At 41.7% G+C, this 25,282-nt stretch overlaps 2 protein-coding genes across 7 annotated transcripts in view; both read left to right on the top strand.

The window, feature by feature from the left end:
* The window catches only part of LOC131687346 (octopamine receptor Oamb), a 356,370-nt gene that overhangs the window by 172,605 nt on the left and 158,483 nt on the right, over positions 1 to 25,282 (top strand). For all 6 annotated transcript variants that reach the window (XM_058971427.1, XM_058971441.1, XM_058971448.1 and 3 more), the window contains 2 exons: positions 22,052 to 22,288; positions 22,650 to 23,109. In XM_058971427.1, coding sequence (XP_058827410.1) covers positions 22,052 to 22,288; positions 22,650 to 23,109 — 697 coding nt within the window. The remainder of the gene's footprint in view (positions 1 to 22,051; positions 22,289 to 22,649; positions 23,110 to 25,282) is intronic.
* On the top strand, positions 18,453 to 20,036 carry LOC131687390 (BTB/POZ domain-containing protein 6-like). Its single transcript, XM_058971476.1, has 2 exons — positions 18,453 to 18,732; positions 18,798 to 20,036. Exons 1-2 carry the CDS (start codon positions 18,722 to 18,724, stop codon positions 19,894 to 19,896), a joined length of 1,110 nt encoding a protein of 369 aa, XP_058827459.1. The 5' UTR covers positions 18,453 to 18,721; the 3' UTR covers positions 19,897 to 20,036.

A 25,282-nucleotide genomic window follows, 5' to 3' on the forward strand; every position in this document is an offset into this window, starting at 1 on the left:
GAATTTCCATTCAAAGTGGATTTTGACAGTTGGCTTTAAGGCCGTAATCATATGTTTGTCGAGAATTCTTTACGATTTGCTTTGAGCGAATCTAGTCGTCCACAAATTTTTCTAAGTCCATGTAAACAGTACAAGCGAACTGTCGAGAAAAGTGAGGTTAACTGTGTCAGTAAAGAACCTAATGGGTTTAACCGGGTTTATGCTCGGCTGTACGCAACCTGGCAATAAGACTTTCTTCGATGTCCTCAGCATAAATCGTTTATAAAAATTCGGATTGTTTACGGTTTCGTTAATAATGCTTCGCGCGGAGGTTGCGTATTCACCACCATACGATATTAGCTATTTCAAGCGAAACCCAGTGAGAAAATTTTCTTGCAGAGACCACTCTGCTAGATTTCTGTAAGTCTTGGTTTGGCAGCCCTGTCAGATTTCTGCGCGTATCCTGTCGGGTTAGTTGTGCTAGGGCGAACTCGGTTTCGCTCAAGATGGAAAGAAAGGTGGGAACATTTGACACTTCTGAGTGTATTAGTATTATACTTGCAAAAATAAGCATGGCGGCCGGGGCCCTTGAAGTAAACATCAACATCCGAACGAGCATCCTGATTTTTGGCGCATGATGAAAAGTGAGAAAAGGCCGGGCTTCACTTCGGATCGATCGATTAGAACACATATTGACACTTTTAACCTCGAAAAAAAAACGATTAAATTAACTATGACCGAACCGAACCAAAACTTATGGCAACAGAAGGGCCCACCACGTCATCTGTTTGTTATTTTCTTCTTCATATATTCTTGTTTTTTCGGCTTCATCAAAGAAAAATGACAACCGCACTCACACACAGAAAAAAAATGTGCACACCCGTATCCGTCTTGGGTTTCGCTCGCGTTTTCTGGCAAATTTTGATAGGAACCTAGCAAAACCCTCGCATAACTCGGACATAAACTGTGCAAAGATCCTGGCAATTTCTACCTGGTAGAAATCAGCTCGAATCGAGCAAAACATCTGATAAAGATGTGGCAGGAAGCGTGCAGAGATCTTGGCCGTACATTTCTGGCTCGATTCTGGATAAAAGTGAGCAGCATCGGTTGGTTTAACCGCTTCTGTCAGAAACGGTTGTTGCATTTGAGCGAATTCGTTGCCAGAATTTTCGTACAAATCGCGCATCAATTTCGCTTTGCTCAACTTTTGCTAACTTTCTGCTTGTCACGCTGACCGGGAAACTTTTAGTGACTTTACCAGCCACCTGGCAACCCTATACCAACATATCCCGGTCAGCGTGGCAAGCAAAAAGTTGAGCAAAACGAAATTGATGCTGGCAGAGTTTCTGCGAGCATTTTGCGCGATTTGTGCGAGAATTCTGGCAACGAATTCGCTCAAATGCAACAACCGTTTCTGACAGAAGCGGTTAAACCAACCGATGCTGCTCACTTTTATCCAGAATCCAGTCAGAAATGTACGGCCAAGATCTCTGCACGCTTTCTGCCACATCTTTGTCAGATGTTTTGCTCGATTCGTGCTAAATTCTACCAGGTAGGAATTGCCAGGATCTTTGCACAGTTTATGTCCGAGTTATGCCAGGGTTTAGCCCGGTTCCTGTCAAAATTTGCCAGAAAACGCGAGCGAAACCGAGTTCGCCCCTAAGAGAAGAGACGACAACAGGCTTCTTGCTCTTCTTAATTTTCTCGACTTGGTCCTGCCGTAAATCTGAAGACAACAAGCGTTCATCGTTGCCAAATTCCCTTTGAATGCTTTTTACAATTGCCGAAAGTAATTGTACCTAAAAGATCGCACCTCTACCAAGAATTTACAATGCTAGCTGCATTTAAAAATTAAATTAAATATTTATTCATGTCTCTCTTAACAATACACGTAACTATATCGTCATTCAGGTCCTTTATTCAATTTGCACGAAATGTTGATGTGTATGAAAAATAACCAGAATAGATTCAGCAGCACTGTTTTCCATCCCGATTGTAAATATAATGAACGCTCATGACTGGCAAAATGACCAATCAGAAGCTGGTTCAATATTAGGCAATCCATTAGACGTTTGTTTGACAATTCAGCGGTGGGTTCTGTCAACAAGTCTACTCCTGCGAACAGAAAAACTCGTCCGACAAATAACTTTGTTAGTCCGATTCGTTTGATGTTGGATCGAGTCAACGATATTGTCGGACGTCGCACCCCTCGGAGTAACGTCAGAATAAGTAAACAAGAAATAATCAGCTGATCAGAAACGTCTCATGGATTGCCTAATTGTGGTTAGGACTGGATCAAATTAGCTACGCGATTGTCTTCTCTTAGGTTCGCCCTAGCTCAACTAACCCGACAGGATACGCGCAGAAATCTGACAGGGCTGCCAAACCAAGACTTCCCAGTTAAGCTCAGCCGGAAATGAACCGGAATTCTGGCTGGTTCCAGTTCGTATTCCGGCTCCAGTGACACAACCGATTCTAGTTAGAATCGGTTGTTGCACTGGAGCCGGAATACGAACTGGAACCAGCCAGAATTCCAGTTCATTTCCGGCTGAACTTTACTGGGTTACAGAAATCATAGCAGAGCGGCCTCTCTGCCAGAAAATTTGCTCACTGCACGGTTAAATAAAACAACCTGCAGAATAAGTTCTTTCAACTTACTTTTGAGTTGTGTGTCGCTTTCGCAAAACGAGAGATTCGACTCAGTCGAGGTCTTCCGTGGATGAAAGTACTTTTGAGTTGTTTGGGGTATACTCAAAATTAGGTAAATTCAACTTAAATTTGAGTGTAAAAAACCTATCAATGAGTTGTAATTTTTGCCGTGGTTAAATGGAAACTACCTTCAACACGGTTTACCTAATTTTAACTTTAATTCTGGTTCCAGAATTACGGGTTTCAGAGTGCGGCCACACAGAAATTTCTCATATAAACTATAGGAAAAATTAACAATGGAATTTTTATTTTTGATGCTAAATGTGTTCAAGGTGCATGAAACGTCGAGATTTGATGCAAACTCGAAAAAAAATTTGACGACGATTCACTTTTTTGGATTTTGGCACATTTTTTGCCTTTCTCATATAGAAAGGTTATGCAATCACTCTGAAAAACGTCAACCTAATCCCGGCCAATTTTTTTTTTCGACTCGCATAAGGTTTCTGGATTTTAACAGGGGCGTAGTTGATGGTTTACGGAGAGGGGTTACACCTCCCCTCTACTCTTCACTTCCCTCCTTTAAAAATCTCCTTAAATCACCCCTCAGACCACCACCCCATCCAGCCCTCATACCCCTCCCCTTCGACCCCATCATCTTTAAACCACCACTAAATCACAAAGCATACCAATTTAAGCTGGGGAGTCGTTCGTTCATGGGACTTTCGCCCTCCTCACATACCCACCCCCGCATGACAAAATGAGTTAGCAAGCAGATAACATTGATCTAATGCTGATTAGGCTAATGGAGTATGATATTTTTTTGTTTCAAGTGTTTCACCGTCGACACGTAGCTCATCAAGTTCGTGGCTGGCATGCCATTGTGTATAAGTGCAAAGTGTACTAAGAATGTAATGGACATTTCCACAATTATATTGAACATAAGCCTCCGTGCCATAGTTTAGAGAAATGAGAAAGGCACAATTGCACCGCTAGGTGGATTGAAACAGGTTTTTTAAATATTTTGTTCGATCATGGATGTCTATTCTCTGTGTTTTAACGCTTTAGATCCCAAAAAATCGCATCGCAAAGATTCTCTGCCGTATTGGCACTGAATTGATGGAATGCTAATGTACTTATTAAGGAAGCCGCCCAACATTTGCACGATCTGGCAGGCAAAAGGTGTTAGATATAACTCATTGCTCCCACGGAATAACGCGTGAGTTGCCAAATCGGCTCATACCCAACGAGCTCGAATTGTCGTTATCTGATTATAAAAACATCGTCTTTGGTCATTTAAACGTTTCGCTAGATATTGTCAACCCAAAACCTTCGAACTAGTACCTCTACGAACAACCCAAAACCTTCGAACTAGTACCTCAAGATAGGCTTTTCCACTTCGAGTTATACATGCTTCTAGGGGAGGCTTGCAATCGCAGACGCAGAGATGGGTCAGAGCCATTTAGATTGGCTCGCAAAGCTTACAGATTAGAACTGCCAACTGTCTTTTTAAACACACTTTCCAGGCGGTACGGAACCATCACCGACCACTGCCTCTGAGTTCTTTCCAGATCGTACTGTTTCTTGCGCATTTGCTCGTAGAATTGTGACAACCGAATCGATCAAATGGCCGATTGAAAGTTTTGCTCCGGGAAAAAAAATGGAACCATTTAAGTTCTACTTCAACCGGTTGTAATCGATTTGCATTTTTCACGCAAAAAAAATAAGAAAAATGCTCTGAACCTGAACCGATTATTTTACTGTAGATCACAAATGAAAGGGAAAGTCCATTCTCGTCCATCTTGCAATCATGGTGATGCCGATTTTTTTTTAATTTTTACTGCGAAAAACACCATGTATCGGTACCCGAATGCCTGATATGATGGAACTGGAAAGAGGCAACTGCTGTAAGGCTGCAAGCTCTATACCTAAGCTGACTAACTCTGATAAAAAAAAACCGTACACCATTTTGCAACGAAGTGCGATCGTTCACCATCATGTTGCAGCTCGCGTCGTTCTTTGGTAATATAAACAGACCCTAAGTCAATGGCCATTGCATGTGGGGCGGAGCTTGTTAACGTTTATCGATTGCAGTTAGCAAACAACAACAATTTCAGTGGCTTAAGTGCCACTCTCAAGATTGAGCGTGAGATTGAGTTGCCCGATTGAGTTAAATCAGCACGATGCAGTTATTTTCTGAGGAAGTTCGAACGGTCGTTCGGCAAACGTAACTTGCGGGACATCACGCAGGAGTAGGGGTTTGCTCAGAAACACAAATCGTGTTTTCGTTTTCGGCGCTAGTGTCAATCCAGCTTATTAGTCCTGTCACTAAGTTAGTGTCGGATTCTGATGAGACTAAGTTGAAACGCAAATTCCATAACTAACGCAGTTTTTTGTAGCCAGATTATTAGCCATGTTTGCAGCCAGATACTGATGAGACGAAGTCGAAACGTTGATTCATAATTCTCCTATAGCTATTCTGTTCAACATGGTTTCATTTCAACTAGGATTGCCACCACTGGTGAGGCTTTCACACAGAAATTTTTACTGATCTGCGATAGGTTTCAAGAGAAACATGAGTATTCGCTAGAATCAGTGAGAAATTACCTACTGTTTTTTACCTACTGGGTTGAAAAGAAACAGGTAAGAGTCCTTTCGTTCTTTTTGTAACTTTTCAGGGTATCAAATTACCGCAGGTTGGAAAATTACTAGATTGACTCACACTCACCGTTGAATGCTTTGTTTTGGCAAACATAATACGCACCACTGTTCCGTGCCACGCTTACATAAAGCTGTATATATTTCGCGTTTGTGAACAGTTTTGTCGGTTTAGTTAGAAGCGTAATGTCACTTCTGCGGTTAATCGCAAAGAATCCAAAAAGCACCAACCATTCTCGCTGTGGGGGATAAGCCGAGGAAGCACACTGCAGTGTCACAGATTTTGCTTTGCGGGGTGCAAAGAATCCGGCTATTCGTCACCACAGTCGCTAGGGAGGTTCCAACAAAGCAGCCAAAACTCTCCTAACTGACCAACAGTTAAGTGCCGCTGTAGGAGCACCCAAGTAACCATAAGCATTAAGCCATTGCACTATATTGGCTATACATTTGCACTAATGTTGCATTGAAACTCCATTACAGAATTAACAATGCAATGAAGCTCTATATTAGCATCAGTAATGCATAACTGCGCAACCGACATATAGCATCATCATTGGCTCTATATGCGTATATAAAGCTGATATAACGCGTACATGCTTCAAGGATCTTTAAAGCATGTAAGCTTAACAAGTGCATTTAATGCCATTATAGAGCAAATAAAAAGCTGATATAATGCTGTGGGTTTATTTGTTATGCAACTCTTCTTGAAGATTATATTCGGCATATTTCATTTCAATCGAACATATGCAATATAGTCCAGGAAGCAAACGTAAGTGCGCTGACTTACCGTGAAGGACGAGGCAAGGTACCTCAGTTCGAGACTTACTAAAGGTAATTTTCATAAACATTCATATCATGTGAGAACGAAAACCCATTAAGGATATTCATTACAATGCATTAGAACAGAGTCAATTACGGTTTTAAACAGAATATTTTATTTTAAAATTTTTCCTTTTTGCTCATCATACCGAAAGGAAACATAAGAAATGGTTTTAAAACCATGGCGGACAATGACAACAAACTGAAGCTTTTAATAGCATTAGTAGTGCCACTATAAGGCTTTCAAATTTGACATATGTTCGCTTTTGCTATATAATAGCATTAGTACTGCAGAAACGAGCTGTCAATCTCTGCACAGTAATAGCACTATAATTCGCCTTTTCTGGCGTAATATCAGCATTATATAAGTATGTAGGGCTTCACGGCTTTTTAGGACAGCTTTATATGTGGATCTAAAGCAGATATTAGGCTACGTTATAACGCTTATTGGTTACTTGGGCAGTCAGCGCGAAGAACTAGTTTTAAGCCTTTAAATTTAATACAAAATTTAACGAGTCTAGTTTGTATGGGATTGTTCGAAAATTTACATAGAGAAAACTCACTGGTTCGCCTTTTCGCCGCTAGGTGGCACTGAATACATCAGAAAGAATTACTAATCTATTAACGAAGTGATGTCTGAGTCAGTTTTGCATAAGACCTGACAGCGCATGATGGTGAATCAATCGATTCCAACGAACTTTACCTTTTTTCGACAAAAACTGTTGCGTTTAGCAACGCAGTATGTTTGCAAGGATTTTAGTACATAATATTGATCATGTTTTGACACGAACATGCAAGTTCCACATTACATCAAATAGAACAGACACTGGGAACTCTTTATGGAAACACAGTTTGCCTATGAACTTTACGCTCGTGTCAAAAAGGCTGAACATGTACAGCAAAATAAAGAATATACATTGAGGGACAATGCGTGCGGCTGAATCGAACTGGATAGAGTGGGCAACTGTTGAATGGATTATTCATTGACATTTATTGTTGCGTTGCCAGATGATGACAGCGTCGTTGGGATGCAGGACCGCATAATCATTAGAACCACTAAGAGGGTGTCGTCAAGCGGGAATGCTGTCACTGCTTCTGTGGTCACTGGTAGTAGACGGACTCCTGAATGTATGGAAGGTCTGAATCTACGAGATTTCGGACTGTATTCAAGCTGCTGACATTGCATTGGTGTAAAAGAGAGAATCGCGGAACAAATCCCAAACAAAGCAGCGCAATCCCATTTATAAGGAAAAGACAAGTCATACTGGAACTAACTTCTAGTCTAGATTCGTCTATGGCTGTCGGTAAATCAGTAATGTCCATTTCTTACCGCCAAGAGTTGACAGCTGCTATAAAACGAACTGTTACTTCAGAAAAATGTAGCTGAAGAAAGCCAAACAAAACAGAACAGGTTTTGTGCGAAATTGGATGGATATGAAGAAGCCGAAAAAGAAGAGAACGGATATTGAATAAAATACCAGTTTTAAACCATAACCAAATGGTCGTACTTTTTTCAGCGATAATCATTTTTTGTGAGTAAATTTATCAATCGAACACACACCCTTTAGTTTCAGCAGCGAATGGAACCGGAAGAGGCGCCGTTAAACCAAGAACTAGATTAAACTTTGCAAGTGTACGGGAAAACTTTTCCAGTTTACACTTGTCGCAAAGTCACTTCGAAGTCGCATACAGTGGGAAACGTGGTGTCGGAAGATATTAAACAAACACAGTTATAATGCAATTTCCTAGTAGGACTTTATCATCCAGCAGAAGTTTTCCGATATATAACGAAATCGAATTTAAAAGAAAATGGAATACTTTGACGCAGTTCCCGTTCGATAATTGTAAACTAAAATGGAGTCTAGTTTAAATAGTTCAACCATATCAAATTTCATTGCAAACGACCTGCGATAGCGGATTCAAGTGTGTATTGAGATTTTTACAACGATACGGCTCACATCTCACCCACTGCTTTTCACTAATCGTACCCTACCCGCAGGTAGCGACTGACTAGTAGGCTATGATTTCCACATTTCTTGTAACGGTGGGAAACGCGACCCATTCACCAACCAACCAACGAATGAATGGACTCGGAAGTGAGAGAAAAGGCGTTTCGGTGCTCTATCGTTGGCAATAAACAAAAAAAAGAGGAAAATAAGGTGGAAAGCTTACCTCTGATGGTCCTCCGTTTGCGCTCTAAGCGTAGCAGCAGCAGCAAAAAAAAAACGAAACGTACTTCAGCAGTTTCAGGACCTGGATCCAGACGCGCTCAGGTACCTCTAGTTGAGTGAAATGGTTCCCGAATCGAAATGTATATAATTTATTTAATGGCACTACTCCGCTCGTCGCACCTTTCGAAACCCAAAACACCCCCCGCCCACAGCCACAAGTCCGATTCTCGGTTCTCGCAATAATCAGTGCTGGTGGGACTCAAGTTCAGGCTCAAGGATAGGCCATTATTGCTGTATAACACGTTCCTCCCCGGTCTCCCGCCTCACACTGACCCGGTCCGGTTGGAAGAGCCGGTTTCCATTTATCATTCGGTTGGATATCTGGTGCGCTGTTTCCCCTTTTTGATCCTTATGTCTGTGCCTTCTGTTTCTCTCGGCAGGTGAAGGATGAGCGGGTGGGTGGGTGGATGGCTTTGTTTCCGGACACGGAACTGAATAGGCATAAGTTTTAAAGCGGAAGTTGAATGGCCGGTGCAGTTTTTCTTCGGGTTTTTCGAAGGGGAAATAGGCGCTGGTTGTTTGTTAATGTCTGCTGGTTGCATCGAAATTTACCGTGCCGATCGTTAATATGTCAAATTTGAACGGAATGACTGCTTCGAACACTGAAAATAAGGAACCAATTCATTTGATTCGCAACCCACACAGAGTACCGTAGATTATGTGACCCTTTCGGCATAGTAGGCAGTTTTGAAACTTGTTTGAATGTGATAAACGCACGCAACCCTGCTTCTAGTAGAAACAATAACAACGAGTGGCCTAATTTTGAGATATGATGTTTAGAAAGGGTCGTAGCGTGGGCTTCCCACTTGTTTCATTATATCTGCTGAGGAAGGAACTCATTCACATTCCCAGAATAGACTTTCACTTATCTCACCCTAATCAAATGAGACCCAGGGGAAAAGCGGGTTGATCAAAGAGCGGAGAATAATGATAACCTCAAACACTGTGTGGGTAGTAACGATATAATTTTTCTCTGGGACTTGATTAGAGGACAGCAATCGTTTTTATCGACTAAGACATCATCATTGTGTTGGGCACCTAATTTCGAGTTATTCCAAATGTCCAACGAACGGAAAACAACCAAACCACTATCAAACAAATATAAAACAGTCATAATCCTCCTTAATGTAGGTTTCTTTTTTTCCTTCAGCATTGTTTGAGTCTTTCTGGGGAAAGAAAGTACATGATGCGGGGTTAGCCATACCCCTACCTGCCGCGTTTGATTCTGGCCCCGTCCTCGTAATGAGTGCTATGCGAACAGACCGGCAGCCCTGACGAGAGGACGCAAAACCCAGAAGAAATATATCTCATTTGACTCTGTCATCAGCGGTATTACGTGGGCGGTCATAGCAGGCCACCGTAATAGTCTATGGGGTCGGCGTTGTCGTCTGCATCTTAACCGTCATCGTCATCGTCGTCGTCGTCGTGGTCGTAGCAAACCTTGTTTGCCATTGTTTGAAATGATAGATGGCAAACGCCCGGATATTGGGGTGGTCAGTGATAATTGATATTAAATTGAATGCATTGAATTTAGCGTGTGTCCCAGTAAGTTATTTATGGGCCTAGCCGCTTCTAAGCCCATGTCGCCCATACTATTGCATTGAGTTGTTTTGATTTTAACAAAGGCACATGTTGGCTAGGAAAATATGGACGCTTAGCAGGAAGCCTGGACGCTATGGACTCTTAATAGAGCCGGAATCCGAATTAGAACCAACCAGCATTCCGGCTCATTTTTCGGCTGAACTTTACTGGGGGTGAGCATGAAGATCGTACATACATCGTAGTTGCCATCCGCGAACTTTGAAGATTCATAAACGACGCGAGGCACGTCTCTAAGATAATCGAGGATGGAAAGGAATGTTAGTATGACACATTTTGTTACTAGAGACTGAGTATATCGCCGCATTGTCACGGGAAGCAGTTTTTGTTAGTGAGGATTGATAGTTACATGAATTTGGATTTGCCGTGATCCATGCAAAACACACAAGTCTGCCAATAGTGTGCTACCATGTATCAATTGCTCTGGGAAATTGGTTGCCAAGAGTTCTCAACAGATTGTTCGTCTGTGGTGTTGTTTCTAAGATTTCCAATGTGGGAAATAAATAACTTAAACTCCGAATAGTCGACAATCGGGAATGTAGTTTCAACTACCGAAGACAACGGTCACGATACTCAGTCTACGTTCTGCCCGTGCTGCCTGCCACAATGCGAACGACCAAGAATAGTCTCGCTAATCTCTTCAGCATTTGGGAATCCTTTACCAAACATTATTACACTCGTTCTGGTTCTAGTCAGTCGCATAGTACCTGACCAGATGAGCACTGAGAGATCAATGACCCAGTCAAACTCATTCCGGAACCGGTTTGGACAACGTCCAAATAACCATTCAACAAACGTCCATCGTTGGACCGGTGTTGAACGATTTTGAAACAATTTTTTGGACGTCTCAATGGGGAGTCAGTATGGACACAGAGAACAGACATCCATGATCGAACAAAAATATTTAAAAAACGTGTGTAAACATTTGAATTAATATACGATAAACACTAGCGCCGCCACACCAATCCGGAACCGGTTCGAAATCCTGAATGGACTCAGTATGGAATGTTGCTCAAAGAAAACAACCGATTCCGACTCTATCGGTTGATGCATTTGAGCTGGAATTCATGCTGGAAGTCCGAACCGGTTCCGGACTAGTTTGACTGGATAGAGGAATAATCGCTGTCGATTCTGTCGCACTCAGCCACAAAAACATGACGACAGTAGCGCACCTGGTTTGTATATCCCAACTACCTTCGAAACCGTTAGAGATTTTACACAAGTTGAATGCTGAAGATGGAAGTCTGTTCTCTGTGGTTAAAACATGATCAAAATAAACTTTACTAATCATTAGGATGACTCAAAAATATTTATATTGAGTGTTCTTCAATATTTTGTGTCGTGCACTGAATCGTTTTTGATACTAAAACTGATTAGAAAAAAACCTTGCTCAAAAATCACTATTTTGTCGTGAAGGTTCATGCATTTTTAAAGAAATATTTGCGTGCTGAATTACTTTTTTGGATATTAAATTATGAGTGATTAATTTTACTACTTATGAGGGTGGGTCACAATACGTATTTGGGTTAAATGATATTTTCAATAGTAATTATAGTAAGCTGAGCTTATCTCCAATGTATTTTGGGTAAACTTTTGACAGCTTAATCAAAAAAGTGCGGTGTCTTGTTTAACCTCCGTTTAATTTTCATGCCGAGCGGTTCCGTTTCGACGACTCGCCATTTCCTCCTCGTGTCGCCGTCGTCAGCGTCCCGGTCAAACCATTCGGAATCCTGAATGGAGTCAGTATGGATTCCAGATCAAATGCAACAACCGATTCTGAAACCGATTGAGTCGGAATCGGTTGTTGCATTTGATTTGGAATCCATAATGATTCCATTTAGAAATCCGAACCGGTTCCGGAATGAGTTTAACTGGGATGGATTGCCAGTTTAGATAGTGGACGGGAAAGCATTTTATTTCCATTTGGCGCTGGTAACGTGTGCAAGGATGGAATCTCATCAAGTTCCGAAGATAGTGTGGTATACCTGCAAGGTTCCTTCGACGACTTCACAGTTTTTGGAACGATCGATAGCCTCAGTTGGTGAAATCAGGTAATGTTACCAACGGTTGCGTTCGCCTGCTGGTCCTTGAATTTTTTTTAGCTAGGAAGGCGAGCGTGCTTTCGTGGATTTGTCCAAATATTGTTCTCGATCGAGCAACAACACGATCCCTGCACACCAAAGTGTTTCGAAGCTAACTACACACAAAAACAAAAAACTACCTAAAATTGAGTTCTTTTTGGCTCAATCTCGGGGTATCGTGGAGGAAGGTAAAATTTGGTAAACCCTGTTGAAGGTAGTTTCCATCCCAGTAAACTAAAAGGCGGGTAGGCGGGTTAAACTAGATGCTGGCGATCGGTAGGCTATTGAAACTTTGTTCTAGGCTATATACCGTAACTTGCCGTTTACTGTAAAAGTAGTATGGGATTTAACCACGGCAAAAATTACAACTCATTGATAGGTTTTTTATACTCAAATTTAAGTTGAATTCACCTAATTTTGAGTATACCCCAAACAACTCAAAAGTGCCTTCCTCCACGGAGGACCTCGATTGAGTCGAATCTCTCGTTTTGTTTTTGACAACACTAATAAGAGCGAAAGCGACGCACAACTCAAAAGTAAGTTAAAAGAATTTATTCTGGAGGTTGTTTTATTTTACCGCGTAGCTTTTCTTGATGGACGCCTCCCCAGAGATGCCAGATTTGAAGATTTGTCTTCATTTTGAAGACATTTGAAATGTTGTGAAGACTACAGACACGTTATACATAGAGCACTCTAGTTAGAGTGTGGCCAAGAGGCCATGACGTATCCAAATGAACAGGAAATTTGACGTATTTCTACTGTGTATACGTCAAATTCCATGTTCGTTTGGATACGTCATGGCCTCTTGGCCACACTCTAACTAGAGTGCTCTAGTTATACACAGACTAGCGAAGTGTCAAACATTGCAGCCAAACGAAAACGAGGCTTTATAGAGGGGAAGTACAAGAGGAAGCCCATGCAAAGCTTACACGGAAAAATGAAACAACCCGCAGAATAAGTTCTTTCAACTTAAATTTGGGTAATTTTGAAGCTTGCGTCGCTTTCGCACTTATTAGTGTTGTCAAAAACAAAGAGAGAGATTCGACTTAGTCGAGGCCTTCCATGGAATAAGGTACTTTTGAGTTGTTTGGGGTATACTCAAAATTAGGTAGATTCAACTTAAATTTAGGCATATATAACTCAAGGTTGAGTATAAAAAACCTGTCAATGAGTTGTGGTTTTTGCAGTGGTTAAATGGAAACTACCTTCAACACGGTTTAACTAATTTTACCTTATTCCACGATACCCCGAGATTGAGTCAAAAGAGCTCAACTTTTGGTAGTTTTTCGTATACGTGTATGGGAGCTTCCGCCCGGTCAGTGTGGCAAGCAGAAAGTTAGCAAAAGTTGGGCAAAGCGAAATTGATGCAGGCAGAATTTCTGCGAGCATTTTGCGCGATTTGTGCGAGAATTCTGGCAACGAATTCGCTCAAATGCAACAACCGTTTCTGACAGAAGCGGTTAAACCAACCGATGCTGCTCACTTTTATCCAGAATCCAGTCAGAAATGTACGACCAAGATCTCTGCACGCTTTCTGCCACATCTTTGTCAGATGTTTTGCTCGATTCGTGCTAAATTCTACCAGGTAGGAATTGCCAGGATCTTTGCACAGTTTATGTCCGTAGGTAGGGTTTTGCTCGGTTCCTATCAAAATTTGCCAGAAAACGCGAGCGAAACCGAGTTCGCCCTAGCTCAACTAACCCGACAGGATCCGCGCAAAAATCTGACAGGGCTGCCAAACCAAGACTTACAGAAATCTAGCAGAGCGGTCTCTGCCAGAAAATTTGCTCACTGGGCGTGATGCCAATTTACATTCATGGTTGCTAGTTTTACCGTTTTTCTCCGCTAGTCTGTTCTCCCGCTCGATGTAAACGCACCGCCTTACCTTTCACACAGAGAACAGACATCCATGATTGAACAAAAATATTTAAAAAACGTGTGTAAACATTTGAATTAATGTACGGTAAACACTAGCGCCGCCAAACCAACTTATCCCAACTATCCGTCAAATCCATTCCGGAACCGGTTCGAAATCCTGAATGGATTCCGTATGGAATCCTGCTCAAAGAAAACAACCGATTCCGACTCTATCGCTCGATGCATTTGAGCTGGAATTCATGCTGGAAGTCCGAACCGGTTCCGGACTAGTTTGACTGGGTAGAGGAATAACCGCTGTCAATTCAGTCGAACTCAGCCACACAAAAAACATGACGACAGTAGCGCACCTGGTTTGGATATCCCAACTACCTTCGAAACCGTTAGAGATTTTACACAAGTTGAATGCTGAAGATGGACGTCTGTTCTCTGTGGTAATGGTTTCCGGACGTGGCCGATTCATGAGCGCGCGAAAACGGACGTTTGTATGTTCGTGTTTGAGACAGCGTTTGAAACTTCGTGAGTGCTAAAACGTTCTCCGTACTACCGGGGTGTTATTAAGTTTGCGCAATCGCGAACGTAGGTGTGCGTTGTTAATCGCGAAGGGCTTAAGCGTTCGTACGTTAACGTGTTTGTCACGTGTGCTCGCGTTCATGTGACTTCGCGTGTACAAGACTGGATTTTGTAACCGTAGCATTTCCTATATACGCGTGCGTTCTTGGATGATCACGCGGACCTTCATTCTGATAGTTTTTGGTGTACAATTCACATTCTGACAGGGAGTAAGTTACCCCATATCACTAGAGTCCTCGGTCATGTCGCCATGTAACGTAGTGTCCAGTGGATATGAGAGCTTTCTTTTTTTAATTGATCAAATTGAAGGCAAGGACCTAGTCTGCTGATATCAAGGATAGAAACATCCAGAAGTGACCGATTCATGATCGTGCGATTGCGGGAGTTTTTAGGTTCACGCTTGACACTGCGTTTGAAAATTTATAAGAGCTGGAACATTCACTTTATCACCGGGATGTTATCATGTTTACATGATCATGTAGATGCCGGGGATGGTTGCGAAGGGCTCAAGCATTTGTATATTAACGTGTTTGTCACGTATATGTGACTTTGCGTGAATAATTTTGATTTTATAATGATGTAGCGTGTATTCTTGTTTGATCGCGCGCGGACCGTGAATCTGATGCTTAATTTTTAGTGTATGGTACAGATTGTAGTTCCATGTCACCATGGAACGTGTTGTTTAGTGAACATGAGCGTCACTTTTTTGATTGGTTCAACTGAAGGCATTAGTCCGGACTGGTAAAACTTTCGGACGTGACCGTTTCATGATCGCGCGTGTGGTGGGTTAATGTTTGAGACCGCGTTTGGAAGTTTAAAAATGCCACGTTTACTTAACTACCATGGAGTTTTCATGTAGCCGAAATCGCGGGCGTAAGTATATGTGGATTATTGCAATTGCATGGTCGCGTTTGTGGCCAGGTTTGTGTTATCGTGAAGGCCACGAGCGTTTGTACCTATATGAGTATAGATAGCGTATAGTAGAAATATACTAATAAAAGGAATCAAAACATGCCAAATAAAGAAAAAAAAAAGATGCAAAGAGCTTGATTGGAAGTGTATAAATTGAACAATACTATTTTGGTATATTGCGCACTTCCCACCAACCTGGACTCCGCACTTTCGAAGTGCGAGTGATCAAACTGCTACTGAAAACTGCGAGCTGTCAAATCACATGTATTTCAAGTGATAGAGATGGTATTTTCATGGACAGACCAGTCGAGCTAACCAGTCTATGAGAAGAATTCAATAGAAGAATAGTAAGTGCGCAGTGTGGTTAGAATCCAATTTTTACTGCCACAAGCAATACATAAATAATGGAAAAGTAAACTAATAGATGTGCAAAAGAAAAAGACTAATGAAGTAGAATAGAAAAACACATGTAACATGCAATCAAACTCGTCTAAATGCAGCAAATGTTGTATATTTATCATTAACGACAATTGCATGCTGTTAGGCTTTCATCATGCTATGCTGGCCGGGAATGGATGACTCACGTGCGTCGGTAAATTTATTTTACCCTAATTTATCCAACCCGACTTTCCCGAATGAATAGAACCAAATGCTCAGATTGATCACCAGAAGTATTAGCCACTATTCTATCATATACGTCAGTTCTGCATCCATTCCCTGACCCAACTGTCACAAATACTCCGACGAATACATACATAGATAGACATACGACTAGCACATAACAGTTGTACACTAGTACGAAAAACTACGATTATCGCTAAGCTACAACTAATAGGTTTCTATTTATTCTACTTTATTAAATTAATTTAATTATTAAATCAATTTAATTAGTATATGCACGATGACGAAGTCGACCGATAAATGGACACACAATGGCTCCCTCCATGAGCCCCGTCCACGAATACCACCAATAGAACAATATTTGCAAACATGGCACACAGCAAAAGTCAATCTACGTCGATCCGCCAATCGGCCACGACACCGCGCATAGACAAGTGGTTTAGCGTTGGTATGCGCTGGTGCAGAGTATGAAAAAACATATAACATAAAAAAGGCGCATAAGCCCTCTCGGTCTCCTCGATGCACCACTATCGAGGCGTAATGCAATACCCATCTTAAAGCAATCGATGCTTGATGATGTTTGCAATACCGTCAAACCTCTAAACCTTGGGGAGGGGAAAAACAAACAAAATTTACATCAAAAATATGAACGACCATATTGAACAGCGGTCAGTCCCAGTTAAACTCATTCCGGAACCGGTTCGGATTTCTGAATGGAGTCATTATGGATTCCAAATCAAATGCAACAACCGGTTCCGACTCAGAATCGGTTGTTGCATTTGATTTGGAATCCATACTGACTCCATCTAGGGGCAGATCACTCTAAGAAGGTATAACAAATTTGCATCAAATTAGAAAAAATGCATTTAATTTCCATTTTTGCATCAGCTTGACACTCCCTCGCAGAAAAGTTTGTTTAACAAACGTCCTACGCTGATCCACTTTGTTCGACGTTTTGTTAAATGTAGGGCTAGTTTTTCTGTAGGGTTTTGACGTCTTACACGCAACGCAAACCACATTGCAGGCAACGCCAAGACATTGCACGCAACGCAAAATACATTATGAATTACTATTTTGATGGAAATAAATGCATTTAATTTCGCTGATTTTTATAAATGCATCACAAGTGATCTGCCACTAGGACTCCATTCAAGATTCCGAATCAAATTCCGAATGGTTTGACCGGGGTCCTGTTGCAGAAATATACAAATACAGTCTATGGAGTGTACAATCAAAAGGTATTTTTCTACTGAGCTGTAAATTGTTACCCTATCCGATTACAAGTTTATACATCAAGTGAAATACCATTAAGAGGAACTGTCAATTCAATATTTTGTACTGCACTTTCTGATTTTTAAACCATCCATCATGTGCTCAAAGTTTTAAAATTTCGGGAACATTTTGAGAAAGTAATGAATTTTCAAATAAAACATAGGAAAAACATCATGCATTTCTTATATGAAACTTGTTGTTTGTGTTTTGGGACATTTTATAGTATGGTTCAATTTGGCAAAACATTTTTCTGGAATCTTTATTCATTTTTCAACCGACGAAGCACAAAATTCCAGCAGCGCAAAAATGACTATTGCTCTACAGCGCACGTTCAACCTTCTGTTTCATTTCACCAGGGTCAGCAAAAATAATGATTGGAGCATTGAAAAAAACGGGTGGATAAAACAAAAAAAAATCTTAAGAATCCTGCCCCTGCTAAGAAAACAGAAAAGTACAGTAGTACGGTTGAGAGTCACTGCTATAAAAGATGGGTAACTAGATGAAAAATGCCAGTTTGTGCCTGTTTACTTGGGCAGGTATCAAAGTTTTTACACTGGAACGAGAAATTAATCATGGCGCCCAAGGACCGCGAAACAACAAACCGACCAATCGAAACGAAGCTTGTAAGTATGTGGTGAAAATAAGTATGGTGTCCTGGATCGCAAAAGGGCAAATGTTTACATCACTAATCAGAGTGAAGTCTGGGACCACGTGCTTTGATTTTCTACTTCATTTCTGCTTGTTTGCTCGAAAAAAGTGACACGCACACATAGAAAAAATGTAGATACCTGTACATCTCGATTAGGAAGGTCCTAGCATTCGCCAAAACTAAAACTGACTCTGTGCTCGTATGTATGACAGTTCCTAAGGGCGAATGTCATCAATACCACGTTTTACAGGCTTTCTCTGTTCACTACCACTAATAGTTTCCGTAGACGCAGGCTAGAACCTTGTTTGAGGGACTTTGGGTAGGCATTAATGCCCAGTTTACATTAGTACTGGTTGCCATCTGCTGGTGCCAGCATGCTGGCAACCAGCACTCTACCAGCATAATGTAAACGCTTGCCAGCAGCTGGCACCAGCAGATGGCATGCGTTTACATTATGCTGGTAGAGTGCTGGTTGCCAGCATGCTGGCACCAGCAGATGGCAACCAGCACTAATGTCAACCCTACATTAATAATTCGGTCACTTTAACATTTATCCCTCAGCTCTTTGCATAATATGCTAGTTAAAACCACCGTCTTTCGATCTGTACTGTAAAATAAGTGAAAAGTGTTATAGTGACGCCGTAAAAATCGAAAGAGAAAGTATAAACAGAGAGTAACTCATTGCAGATATGACGTTTTGAAAAAACGCTCAAGAAATCACTATATGATGGGAGGCATTTTCGAAAGCAGGAGTAGTATTCAAAATCAAGTTAAGTTGTAGACAACAAAACACCCTCACAGCGACAATGTCATCAGAGTAAGTTAATTTTTTTTCCTCAGAAAAGTAACTATTCATTAAAACATTCGATTTCAACTATTTAGAAACACAATGCCAAGTACAACTCGTGAGATCGTCAGTCCGATACACCATGAACCAGGAACGGATCGCCGAGAGTTTCTGATCAACAACGGTGTCATGTCGGATGTCACCTTCCTAGTGGGACCAGACAGGCAGCGAATCTACGGTCATAAGTTGATTCTAATGAGCGCTGCGGATCATTTCTTCGGTCTGTTTCAGAACTCGAAAGCCACCGAAATTCCACTGGAAGACGTTGAGCCGAGCGTTTTTCTGGATATATTACGGTTCCTGTACTGCGAGAAGATCGTTTTTACGATCGAGAATGCTCGTGAAATTTACTTGCAATCGAGAAAGTGGTCCCTGGAAAAGGTGATGGAAGCGGCGATCAATTTTCTGAACCAGTACATCGATTCGACTAATGTGCTTAAGGTGCTGCGGGAAAATCGTGTTTATGACATGAAGATGGTTGAAGAGAAGTGTTTGGAAATAATTTGCGAGAATCCCTTCCGTTACACCGAGCAAGAGGGTTTCAGGTTGTTGGACCGCGAATCGCTTAAACTAATAGTTACTGCTAAGACAATCAATTGTTCGAAAGATCAATTGATGGGTGTTTTGGATGCGTGGCAGGAGGTGCAGAATAAAGAGGATGTCGCCGATTTAAGAGCAGCTATCAAAGGCTCTAATCCATTATTTGACTGTGATCAACTTAGGTTTTTTGGTTACCTCAATAGCGGTTATGTTCCGCAAGGGTCATTTCACCTCACCTCCTCTAATCGCCGCGTCAGCGGTATACGATTGATTGGATTAGGAGTGATTTACTTCTCGCAAGAAAAGAACGTCACTGTGACCGTAAGCTGCGCATCCGGAGAATCTGATATCGAGAAAACTTGTGCCTTCAGAAACCCTTGTATGTCTACAGTGAACGTAGCTGATATTTTCTTCGAACATTTGGAAATAGAAGTTGGATATAGTATTAGTGTGACTGTTAAGTTCTCAACTAATGTAGATTATTTTCACTTTGCTTTTTACGAACTTTATCATAGACACATCTCCATATCGTCTAAGAAGATAACGCCGCCTATCGCTTATTTTCACTATAAAGAAATAGAACAAAAGTGGTAAATTGCACTCGTCTAACGAGATATACAATACATAGGAAATAAATGAACTCTTAATCATACAAGCAAAAACTAATTATGTTATCTCTCAGACTTACAGCTTATAACCCGTCAGGGGTAATAAATTAGTATTAGATGGAAAAATACCTATTATTGATTACTCTTTCAGTAGAGTGTATTTGTGTACGCAACATCAATGTTCGGACGGCAGGTGAAAATATTTTTTTTAAACCGCTTTTTTATTTACTTTGCAGATCAAACTAAACGATTACATTTTATTAAACTGTAAATAACTATTTTTTTGTTTTATTCTTTACACTTTGTTGTTTCCTCTTTTCCTCGTTTTTTACAATTGATCCAAAAATTGGTATACACATTTCCGTCTTAGCTGTCCTAAAATCAATTTCACTTACTTTGATTTATTGTTGCAATTCTCAATTTCCACTGTACCATTCGTACCTGTCCAGTATTTGTCTTCGCGTATCTAATCACAAATTGATTGTCTTAATTCACTGTTTCATCACAGAGAACAGACGTCCATCTTCAGCATTCAACTTGTGTAAAATCTCTAACGGTTTCGAAGGTAGTTGGGTTATCCAAACCAGGTGCGCTACTGTCGACATGTTTTTTTGTGGCTGAGTTCGACAGAATTGACAGCGGTTATTCCTCTACCCAGTCAAACTAGTCCGGAACCGGTTCGGACCTCCAGCATGAATTCCAGCTCAAATGCATCAACCGATAGAGTCGGAATCGGTTGTTTTCTTTGAGCAAGATTCCCTCTAAGAACAGTTGGTTTCAAAATCGTCCAATGAAGGACGTTCGTTGGACCAATTTGGACAACGTCCAAATAACCGTTCAACGAACGTCCATCGTTGGACCCGTGTTGAACGATTTTGAAACAATTTTTTGGGCGTCTCAGTGGGTTCCATATGGAATCCATTCAGGATTTCAAACCGGTTCCGGAATGGATTTGACGGATAGTTGGGATAGAGGTTGGTGTGGCGGCGCTAGTGTTTATCGTATATTAATTCAAATGTTTACACACGTTTTTTTAAATATTTTTGTTCGATCATGGATGTCTGTTCTCTGTGACTTCAGCGAGATAAGTTTGTTTAGACAAAATTTCTTCCCTCTGATGGCAAAAACCAGCTTACGCTAAGACAGATTCATTTCGCGTTACCTTAGCTGGCTTATGTGGTTTTTGTTTGAGGCGAAACTGAGTCAGTTTCTAACCCCGACCGCTGTCAAAATGTATGAACTGACAGCGGTTGGGGTTAGAACCTGACTCAGTTTCAGGTTCAAGCAAAAACACCATTAGTCTTCTCATTCCCGTCACATCATCCCAGTTAAACTCGTTCCGGAACCGGTTCGGATTTCTGAATGGAGTCATTATGGATTCCAAATCAAATGCAACAACCGATTCCGACTCAATCGGTTTCAGAATCGGTTGTTAAACGTAACACATTTCAAACATATTTTGATTAAGCTGTGGAACGTTTTCCTTGATATTTCGTGTGTTTTTGACGTGTTTTTCAAATCAATTTTGGAAGCTGCACGGGATCATAGAGCAACTTCATTTATCGTCAACTGGGTACCACGTAATGTTTAGCAAGCGACGGCGGTGCTCATCGATAGAGACTAGGAAACTGTGTGTCTGCGGATGTCATTGAGGTGGCTCGTTGTCACCACGTTTATGGAATCTTGTCACCGATGGTTTATTGAGGCAGCTCAATGTTGGATGTTCAATGACTGTGCGTACAGTCGTGATTCGCTGGTTGAACACTCTCTAACTGGACCGCTTTTTAGATGGAGCTTCGCTAGTTGATCCATTGTCCAACTAACAAGCATCTGAACGTCAAATTTACTTTGACAATCTAACAATCTTTTACACTAATAATGTCTTCTTTGGAGCTTTTATGACATTTGTCAGTCGATCCAACTAACGAATCAAATTCGTTAGTTCGACAGAGGCCATGACGTATCCAAACGAACATGGAATTTGACGTATACACAATAGAAATACGTCAAATTTCATGTTCGTTTGGATACGTCATGGCCTCTTGGCCACACTCTACCTAGAGTGCTCTAGTTTCAAACTTTGTTTTTTCACCATACTAAATAATTTCTCCATTCTCTCTCTCTCTTCCTTTTCCCCGCAGGTGTGGATCTTCGGTGACGTGTGGTGCCGCGTGTGGCTTGCCGTCGACGTCTGGATGTGCACGGCATCGATACTGAACCTGTGCGCGATCAGTCTCGATCGCTACGTGGCCGTCACGCGTCCCGTGACCTACCCGAGCATCATGTCCACCAGGCGAGCCAAGTCGCTCATCGCCGGGCTGTGGGTGTTGTCCTTTGTGATCTGCTTTCCGCCGCTGGTCGGGTGGAAGGAGCAGAAAGTGAGTACATGCATACATTACTACAATTAATATAGTATTCTCGATGCGGTCCCGAGCGTCGGCAATCAAATTATTTCAATTTGCCTCAAGGGACCGGTGGCTGTTGGTGTGGCTCCCTTTCGATTTTATTAGCCTGGGGAATTCGGTTGTCAAACTTTGCTTTGCCGACCAGCGTTGGGGATTGGCTATTTACTTGGCTTTGTGTCTGTTTTATACAGATAAATTCAATTAAACTAGTGAACCCCGAGGGGTGTTTCCACCTGATGTTATTTACCAAGTAGCAATTTGATTTCAGATACACCCGATTCCAATCTTACTAAAATATTCCACTTTTCACTATTTCTCCTCTTCTTCCAATCAGGTGAAAGAGAACCTATATTATCAGTATGGAAATTACACGCTGGTGTCAGTGACACCGTCGTCAGCGTCCTACTCACCATCACCGTCACTGTTATCATTACAATCACAATCAGCATCATCATCATCATCAACAACACTATCATCATCGACGTCGCCGTTATCGTCATCGGCTTCGTTAGCTTCGACAGCAGCTGCCGAAGCGGAAATTCTACTCGCATCACTGGGAACTGCGGCAGATGGCCGCAGCGATGGGGGTGGTGGCGATGACGTTCCGACGACGACGACAAATCCACCCTGTCCGTGGACCTGCGAGCTAACGAACGACGCCGGGTACGTCGTCTATTCCGCTCTCGGTTCCTTCTACATCCCGATGTTCGTGATGCTGTTCTTCTACTGGCGCATTTATCGGGCGGCCGAACGGACAACCCGAGCCATCAATCAGGGATTTCGGACTACCAAAGGTAAGTGCTGTTGCCTGTTGGATTGTCATACATAGAGGATCTCTCTGATCCCCCTCACAGTCATTTAGCAGTTCCGTGTAAATAACAGTTCGACCCAATGCTGGCAATTTTTTTCGATGACGTTCGGAATTCGGATCGGTCTCTCGAATTTAAATAAAAAGCGTTGTTGCCGGTGCTTCTAACAGATTGGCTTTGTATTTGTTGGCGGGCAGTTTTTCCATTTGAGGAAGCGGCTTTCAAATAGCTGAAAATCGAAACAATTATTGAACATTACAAGATGACGTCATATGAGTTAGAATGCTCGAAAAAATGACAGTTCAGCGAGCTTGTTTACATGGTGTTAGAATTCGAACCGAGTTTCTTGCACTGGGTGGAACAAAAAAAAATTCTAGGTCCATGTAAACAAGCTATCTAAGCTGTCAGAAAAGTGAGGTTATACATTTTCATGCAATGCTCAATACATTTTTTTTTCAATTACCCGACAAATTTATGATTAGGGTGTTTGTTAAAGCTCAGCAAACTGTCAAAATTCAGTTAAAGGCGAAATTTCGGGCAAAACCGTTACTGGCCGAGCATAGTTCACAGCAGCCAACGAATGAGAAATTTGTTTCCTTTTGTTTACCTTCAACAGCTGTGATTGGCAAGTTTCGGTTTGTCCAAAATTTCGTCTCAACCTGAATTTTGACAGTTGCTTTATTCGCCCCAATCATAAGTTTGTCAAGATATGTGATACTTCACAAAAGCGGGCAACACTGTTTTAAAACCCTTTGATTAAATTGGAGTCATCGGCAAGATTGCTTACCTACCTTCACTTTGAAGACGTCGTTTAAAAAACTGATTCGAATTCGAGGGATCGATTACGCGGTTCCGGTTTGTAAATTTAACCCAGTACAAATATCATGCACGCGAATAGCTCCTTTTTCCAACGATTTATGACATTCGTTCTTCATCCTGGAAAGTTCCGGGATCCTGAGCACCCTCATTCCAATGAAAACCGAACGGTTCTCTGTGTGAAATTCAAACCCCAGTTTTATATCTGTTTTCTAACCAAACCAAAATACTACCATCACAAGTGCTGAGTACCGAGTCAGCAATTTCAGTTTGTCATCTGAAAGAAGGAAAGAAAGAAAAAAAAATCGTTCATCACACATCAATTGAAAAGAAAATTACACCACATAAACAACACCACTTACTACTCCGTTACCGAAGATGTTATCGTTTGTTACTGTCATTTGGGGTATTTTAGGTTACAACAAACGGATACACAAACAACACGCACCGATTTTCAATATTCAGCATCGCTTTGATCCCGACGTCAACGGTAAACAAACCTCTCTCTCTGTCGATTCCCTTCTTCTTGAACAGTTCCATTTTTTGCGAGTTCAAATATTCACCTTATTCAGCGGTTTCCTCCTTCGCCGGTGGTCAATGTTGGACGACATCGCCACCGTATTGGATTGACTAATCATCTGGAAAGTGTGATAAAGGCGAAGTAGGCGACGGTGAAAATGAAAAGAATGTTGTTTACCTTCTCCGGTTGTGGATTCTAGAATGTGGTTTGATTTTTTTCCAGGGAGGGTAGCTGATTTGTAAGTAGGGGTTTCTTCATTACTTGGGTTCTAATCTTTACCCGTCCGGTAGGCCCTTTTTGACAGGTCGACCTGGGCCCTAAAAAAAAATTTCGGATTTTCGTACATAATCAAACTGAAGGGAAAACAAAACTAATATATAAATTTACCGACTTTTATTCCTCCACAAGACTGCACTTCATTGCTGCGGACGCCTCTCTCGTCCGACCGGCCGGGACAGCAAAGGCCGAGTTCTGCCGGCATCGCTGTTGACTGTTCCGACAGCTATCCTTAACGATTAGGTAGGGAGGTGAACAGGGTTCTCTTGTAGGAACCTCCCTAGCGATTGGACGAATAATCGTCGGGTCCACTCACTCTCCAACGGAATAATACAGGTAGACGACATCGAAGTGATCTACCTCAGATGGATCCGCTGTCCAACCTGCTTCGCTCTCGATTGACGATTAGCAGTGGAGCAGAGCGTGGTTCGTTCGGCTGATCCTCTACTGCGAGAGCGGCTTGGCGTCTCCTGATGGGTTCTTTATGGTTGGCCGGGGAAGCGATTGGATCATTTGCGATTAGCTTCCTCAATCGGCAAGACGATT

Source organism: Topomyia yanbarensis, chromosome 1 (genome assembly GCF_030247195.1).
Source record: "Topomyia yanbarensis strain Yona2022 chromosome 1, ASM3024719v1, whole genome shotgun sequence".
NCBI classification, from domain to species: domain Eukaryota; kingdom Metazoa; phylum Arthropoda; class Insecta; order Diptera; family Culicidae; genus Topomyia; species Topomyia yanbarensis.